At 40.0% G+C, this 8,122-nt stretch overlaps 1 protein-coding gene across 2 annotated transcripts in view; it reads left to right on the forward strand.

Moving 5' to 3' along the window:
* LOC122811530 (nitric oxide synthase interacting protein) overlaps positions 1-8,122 on the forward strand; it is a 344,453-nt gene that overhangs the window by 185,983 nt on the left and 150,348 nt on the right. For both annotated transcript variants that reach the window (XM_044083424.1, XM_044083422.1), the window contains one exon: positions 4,187-4,374. In XM_044083424.1, coding sequence (XP_043939359.1) covers positions 4,187-4,374 — 188 coding nt within the window. The remainder of the gene's footprint in view (positions 1-4,186; positions 4,375-8,122) is intronic.

Raw genomic sequence — 8,122 nt, forward strand, 5'->3', positions numbered from 1 at the left:
ACTTGTTCAGAACTTATTGTAAGCACTAAATAAGCTACAAATTACTACAGCACTCAACTTTCCTCACTGTTTAGAGGAAAAGAGTTTCTAGTACTTAACAAATAAGCACCTATCCAGGCATGTCTAAGGGTCAGCTCCCGGTGTTTTCTCCTGTCTACCTGATGAATTTGGGCATCTTGGAGCAATGCAGTCATTGCCTCATGTACACAGACAACCCTCTCCTCCTACCACCCAACACTACAACCTGTGAGAGATGCACTTATATAGCCAAACTTGGAAGCAAAGCTCTCTTCACCCAAGACTGGACTAGATAGTCAAGAGGAGAAGATAAACACTTGCACCACACCACACTCAGCACATAGTCCCTCAAAACATACACCACCAAAACACACACATAGAAACACAAAACACACACCTAGATTTGCGGAGGCTGTCAGTAAAAACCTGCCCAAGCAACAGGGACCTCCAAAGCAGAAACACAAGCAACCTCCACCCCCCAACACAACCCAAATGACACATAGCCCACAAACTCAGTGTGCCACTCGACCACAGCCCATAAGGCATAACAACGTACCCAACACTCTAGTCATAGGTGACTCTATAGTCAGGCACAATGATGTTCCACTCACCAGGTTAAACAAGGAGAAAGTTACTGTCAGCTGCCTGTCGGGTGCCAGGATCTGCCACATAACACATGCACTCAGGTCACTCCACAACAAGTACAAATATGACTTTGTCATTGTCCATGTTGGTGTGAATGACCTGAGACATACCTCCTTGAACTACATGAAAAGGGACATGGAGGAGCTGTCCGATCTTGTAGCCCAGGCAGGTATGACCGTAGCCTTGAGTAGCATCCTGCTATCACCCAGAATGATGCCACAGTACAAGGACAAAATGATTGACTTCAACAATTGGCTAAGCTTCTGGTGTCATTCTAAGGGGATCCAGTATCTGTCTGCCTGGGATGACATGATCGACAAGCCACGATGCTTTGCCAGAGATGGCCTGCACTTGTCACCCCTGGGATTCCAGATACTGGTTAAGGCTCTAGCCACCCCTGTAGTGCCTTTTTTAGGCAAGGTTCAAATGACAAATTCACCACCGTAACAGGTACAGGCAAGAAGAATCTGAGGGTATTGCTACTCGATGCTAGAAGTCTAAACCTCAAAATGCACTCTCTCGAGGCACTCCTTAAAATGAAGAATATCGCCATCTGTGCAGTGACAGAGACCTGGTTCAAGGCTCCAGAGAGTACCCCTGCATTACCAGGCTATAATTCATACCACACCTTTCGGCCACCTAACCTGGACCGAAACACTAAATGTGGAGGAGTATCCATATTCATTAAGGATATCCACACCTCCAGGCTAGTTGCTCAGCATAATGCATCCGAGATTATCCAAGTGCAACTAACTCTGGGCAAGACCGCAATCCAAATTGTAGCTTGCTACAGATCCCCCACCATGCCCCAGGATTCCCACTCATTTCTTAATACACTGGAAAATATTAGGGTACAACCTAACACCCTAATAATGGGTGATTTCAACTACCCTACCATTAACTGGGAAAATTACTTGTGTACCAACTCTTGTGCTCAATGTTTTCTGGAATTCATACATTCCAATGCCATGGATCAACTTATCCACACCCCCACCAGGGGCAACAATATCCTAGACCTGGTTATTACCAACATGGGCAACCGGTGCTCCACACCAGAGGTCAGTTCCTCGTTGGTCAAATCCGACCATAAGCTGATCACCCTAGACATCCACATCCCTCCCCCACCCCACATTAGGGAAACCACAGTAAAAAATTTCTCCAAAGCCAATTTCACGCTTCTTAAGACAGAAGTGGCAAACTTCACGACACCCATGCTGACTGACAATAGAGGTATGACTGCTGAATCCTACACAAATGCACTTTATAAGCACTTACATGAGAGAATGGATCATGCAATCCCTAACAGAACCAAGATGCTATCCACCAAAAAAAGGAAGCCAATCTGGTGGTCCCCTGCCATAAACAAACTCTACAACAGAAGAAAGAAACTGTTGCAAAAAAGAGTAAAATCCCATGATTGGAGAAACTCCCTGGTCAGCTTCAGTAAGAAGCTGAGATCCCTCATAAAATCCTCCAAAGCTAGTTATGAAAACAAAATTGCCACTGACTCTAAAGACAACCACAAAGCATTCTATAGCTATGTCAAGAATCTCAATGGCAACACTCAGCTCTGCTCTGAGTTACAGCACAATGGCACTAAATATACAGAGCCAATGGATATTGCCAACATCCTGGCAGATAGGTTCAGTGCTTACTTTACCCCTCTGTCATCCCCTAAGGGCCCATCTCTATACCAGAAGAATGCAAAGTTCCTGTAATCACAGCTGCACAGGTAAAAAACACACTATCCAAAGCCAAGAACACAGCATCCATGGGACCTGACAACATCCCAGACTGTGTTCTACATGAACTACAGAACGAACTGGCACCCCACCTAAGTACCATGTTCAGTCATAGCCTCACCTCAGGCTATGTGCCCACTGAATGGCGCACAGTGACAGTTATCCCACTGCACAAAGGGGGAGCCACCACAGACCCCGGAAACTACCGCCCAATTAGCCTAACGAGCCTGGTCTGCAAGGCTATGGAGCGTATCATCATGGAACTTATAAACAATGACATTGGTAATCTCCAAACTCAGGACCCCACCCAGTTCGGGTTTGTAGAAGGCAGATCATGTCTCCTAAACCTGATAGACTTCTTTGAAGCAGTCACCAAAGCCGTAGATGAGGGTAAGGTGATTCACACAGCCTATCTAGATCTCGCCAAGGCATTTGACACCATCCCCCACTCTGGAATTATAGATAAAATCACTAAACTAGGTATAAATCCCTATGTCACAAGATGGGTTGCCAACTGTCTCACTGACAGAACCCACACTGTGAAAGTAGCAGACTCCAAATCCATCTTCAGACCAGTGACAAGTGAAGTACCACAGGGTTCAGTCCTGGGTCCTCTCCTGTTTGGTATCTACTTCTCTGAAGTACTGGCCAACACAGAAGGTCTTTGGCTAACGAAGTTCACAGATGACTGCAAACTAGGAGCCGTAATCAAAACTCCAAAAGATGTGGACATCCTACAAAAGGGCCTTGCTGAGACAGATGCCTGGTGTCAAAGCCATGGCCTCAAGCTCAGTGCCAAAAAGTGTATTGTCATTCCTTTTGGTAAAAACTCAGTACCCATGAACTACCACATAGGTGGTAGTCTACTTAACACCAAAAGTGTGATAAGAGATCTTGGGACACAGGTGGACAGTAGTCTCTCCTTTGATAATCACATCGCCACAGTAGTCAGGAAATCCTTCTATGTGGCACACCTCATCACAAAAGGTTTCTCATCCAGGAAAAAAAGGTCATTGTTCCCCTCTACTCGTCACTCATTAGACCCATTATAGAGTACAATGCCCCTTTTGGTATGTACCTCACAAGACATCTACAACAACTGGAAAGGCCACAGAAATACCTCACAAAGAGGATTACCGGCCTCAAAGAGATGCCTTATACAGACTGTCTCAAAAATCTCCAGCTTTACTCCATTGCATATCGCCTACTCAGAGGCGATCTCTGCCTAACACACAAAGCTATATCAAACCCAGAGCTTTTAGACATGCTCCACTTAAAGAAATCCCAATCCCTACGAGCTACACACTCTAGGGACCTAAACCTCATCTCCACAATAAACAGAATATGCTGGAGGGATAGATTCCTGTCCCAGAGACTTCCCATACTCTGGAACAAACTTCCTATCTATATCAAACAAAGCTCCTCATTAGCACTGTTCAAGAAAAATCTTGATGATTGGATGGGAGATAGGAAATTCACCCCAGGGATAACTTCTGTGGCTCTGCTCGACAGTGGCCCAGGAAGATAATTTTCTTGAGTGGCGAAAGCCAGGGTACCTTTGGCTAGGCTTATATAGGCCCTAGGGCCAATAGCATAGTACCTACCTATGATCCTATGTGAAACATGTTTGAAATATTACTTGCATTCCTTAGTACTAGGAGGCATGCATCTTCATTTGCTACATTTTACTGTTTTTTCTGATGTAAATGTTTGTTAAACATATGGGGGTGGGGCTACATTGTCTTCCCATGATTTTAATACTGACTGCTTTATTTCCCCAGGATAAGGCAGTGTACTGTCCAATGAGTGGGAAACCCCTGAAAATGAAGGATCTCTTGTCTGTGAAGTTTAAGCTGGTCGATGAGACGTTGGATCGAGTAAAGCTCATTAATAGACAGGATCGCTATGTCTGTGCAGTAACAGGTGATGTGTTGGGTAACTCAGTCCCATGTGCTGTCTTGAAACCCTCGTAAGTTCTCCTTCTGCATTTTTATCATAGCCTGGTTAATATTCAGTATGGTGTTTAAAGAATAATTCTGTTTTTCCATCAAGCTGAATGTTTGGGTATTACTTTCAGTTTTTAGGGTTCTGCACTGTCCTACCACACTATCACCATGATGACAAAATGAGTTTATATATGTATATGTTTGTCTGTGTATATCTATATTCTATAGTTTGTATATGTATATACATTTAGGTAACCCAAAATTTAAAGCAGTGTTAGAAAGGATCCATTATAAAGAGAGTGATCTTTCTTTAAATTAAGTAAGTTTCTCAAGTTTTATCAGCATCCTATTGAAATGTTGGCACTTGAAATGCCAAGTGCAGATAAGCTGAAAAAAAGGAAAAGATTGAAAATACAGTGAATCTTGAAATTGTGGCTTATCCTTTAAACTACTGTTTTGCAGTGGGGGGGGGGGCTCCTAGACTTGTATATATTAACTGTAAGGTAGTTATACCTCAGAGAAAAGGTAATATTCTGAGAAATGGCCATCTTGAACTTGGTATATATAAGTCCAATTTCTCAATCGTTCTGTCTCTATTTTGGGACTCGTAGCTGGTTATGACATTTCAGATAGTTACCACTTTATTTCTTTTGGAATACAAAGATATCAGAGTGTGTCAGTGACAGTAGTCTTGTGCAATGAGCTGTTGAATGTAGTTATGTCAGGAGGGCTGAGAAAATCATTACTGGTTGTTGTTGTTATTATTATTCAAACAAAAACATAGACGAGAAAGAAGTAGCTTGAGCAGAGGAATTAAAAGGAAGAGAGTAAGTGAGAGGTGCAAGACAAAGCATAGAAAAAAAATTGAAGTGGCAGTGGTCTAACCTGGAGGTAGGCGGCAGTGGTAGAGGCTGTTATCTGTAAAAAATGAGCTTTGGCTAGTATTTTAAATGGAAGGATTTTGGTAGTTTCACAAAACAGTAAAGGAAGGGAGAGCGAGAGTCTCACTGTAGTGGAGGAGTGTAGAGCTTCTCCATAGGATTTATTGGTTGGAGTAATTAAATGTGTTGAAGATCTGAGTGCTTGAGGAGAAGAGTACCAGCATGTAAGAGGGGTTAAGGAGAGGCAAATTGCTCGATTGAGAAGTTTTTTATGGGCTTGTTCCTGTTTATAGAAGCCCTGTCAGGGAGCATTTCCCTTTATGGAAAGGGATTTGGTGTCCACAGCAGTGGTTTTGGGAGAGAGAAAATTATCCACTGTAAAAAAAAAAAAAAAAAAAAAAAAAAACTGTAAGGAGAAACTAGAAATTGTTACTGTTAGAGGAATCCAGAGAGATCTACTAGTAGAGACCGTTTCACACTATTTTATGATTGAGTTAAATAATTTCTGTGGTTTGGTTATACTACAAGACTGTCTTAATTTTGTTTCTAAGTCAGATAGGTGGTCTCAGGTACTTTAATCTTCATGTATAAAATGGTGTGTACTTGGATATCTAATATAAAATGTGTGTGTGTGTGTGTGTGTGTGTGTGTGTGTGTGTGTGTGTGTATGTATGTATATATATATATATATATATATATATATATATATATATATATATATATAAAAAAATGAACCACAACAATGATAAAAAGAATAACCACAAAGGGAGATACATTCCTGCAATAAAATAATAATAAGTATATAGACTCCAACTCAGACAGAAACAGGAAGGGCAGTATGAGAGCATCCAGCAAACGTTAACTACGAACAATGTCACAGTCCATAGATCTCAATAACTCAAAATAAAAATAGGTATCACTTCTTTATTCAAACAGAAAGTAAGCGCTTTCACCATCAGGCTTCTTCAGGCTTCAAAATGTACATACAAAATTGATCTTAAACAACAATGGTAAGTGATTGAAATAATTGACGTCAATACTCTCTATTAACTGTTAAAGCGATAGAATACATAGGACACTTACAAATATGTAGTATTCAGACAAGTATATGAAAGAATATAAATATATTAATAAATAAACTAATCAACAACTGCAACCAATTACATTTATCTAGTCTGTTAGAAACTTAAGGTGAATGTATAGGTCACCTGTTAAACAATATATACAAAAATATATAAATCAAAAAATGCAAATATAAAAATCATAAAACAAGAAGCTTGATAAAACTACTTGTAAAATTCTAAAAACACAGTACCATTACTGTTTGGGTCTGGGTAATCTCCTTTTCTTAAAAATGGGTTGTAAATTAACCTTGTCATTCAACCCAGGAAACTGATCTGCTCTACAACGAACAATCCAACGCAGTTCGCATTCCTGGGTATAGTTGTCTATGTCACCACCTCTAATGTTAGGCTTAATAGCCTGCATAACACAGAAACCAAAGGTGTGTGTAGTACCCATTAATTTACAATGCTTGGCTAATGCATTGTGCTCAGAGCCTATACGCATATGATAAATGTGTTCTCTTATGCGTTCTCTAAACTGCCTACTAGTTTTACCAATGTAGAATACCGGACATAGTTGGCATTTGGCAAGGTATACCACGTTGGTACTTAAACAGTTTGTCCTAGTTTGAAAGAAAAATTCTCGACCAGTCACTGGTTGTTTAAAAACATTACATGTGTCAATGTATTCACATTGATTACAATGACCACATGGTATAGTATTATAACTAGAAGCATTAGACAGTGCATCAAATACATTCATCGGATGGTGACATAGCAACTGCTTCAAATTCCTTTTGTTCTTATATAAAAACTTAGGTCTATTACCTATTGTCCTACTAATGTGATTGTCCAAAAGAAGTGTCTCCCAACGTTTTTCTATAATGACTTTTAAATCCTGAAAATCACTTGTATAATATATTGGTATACTCAACTCAATAGTCCTTGTAGGTTGACTAAATTCTAAGTTGTGGCCTCTCTCTGAAAAATATGGACGTGCCCTGGACGTCCTAAGATTACGTACCACTTATGTAACTCTATCAATGTTCACTTCCTTATAACGTCTTTCGACCAGTCTAGATCTGTGGTTGGACAATTCATTCCTGAACCCCTCATTCATCTTTTCCTTGAAAGAACCTACATTTAATTAATTTTGTTTCTAAGTCAGATAGGTGGTCTCAGGTACTTTTAATCTTCATGTATAAAATGGTGTGTACTTGGATATCTAATATAAAATGTGTGTGTGTGTGTGTGTGTGTGTGTGTGTGTGTGTGTGTGTGTGTGTGTGTGTGTATATATATATAGTAATATTATATATGTATAATTATATACACACACACACACACACCTGTATTAGAGAGAGATAGCTATAGATGTATGTTAACCAGATAAGTACACTGGTCTGAAGACACTTTTCAGATACCATGAAGGCCAGATGGCAGAATTTAAAAAGTAACAGTGTTGATGAGCTTTAAGAGTAAACATTTGTAAAATATACAGTAGCTACATTGACATCAGATGTAATAAAAATATAAAATGGACAAATAGTTGCATGATGGGTATAGATACAAACAGAAAAATATAGTATGCTTAAGACAGATGCCAAAATAAGTAGTAGTAGTACCTATAGAAATAGCAATTGCTTTGCTTAGTAGAAGGAACTATGGAATCATAACTTTCAGAGTGTGTGCTTTGAGTAAGGCTTAGCTGAATAGCCATGGTTGTCAAAGCAGTGACATTTTGTGATTTTCTTTGTGTGCTTCCAAGTGTTTCTTGAACTCTTGGAAGGTGGTCATTGACCATATCTTTTGTGGTATATTCAGGTA

This window comes from Protopterus annectens, chromosome 9.part0 (assembly GCF_019279795.1).
Source record: "Protopterus annectens isolate FY-2018-M chromosome 9.part0, PAN1.0, whole genome shotgun sequence".
In the NCBI taxonomy this organism is placed as follows: Eukaryota; Metazoa; Chordata; order Ceratodontiformes; family Protopteridae; genus Protopterus; species Protopterus annectens.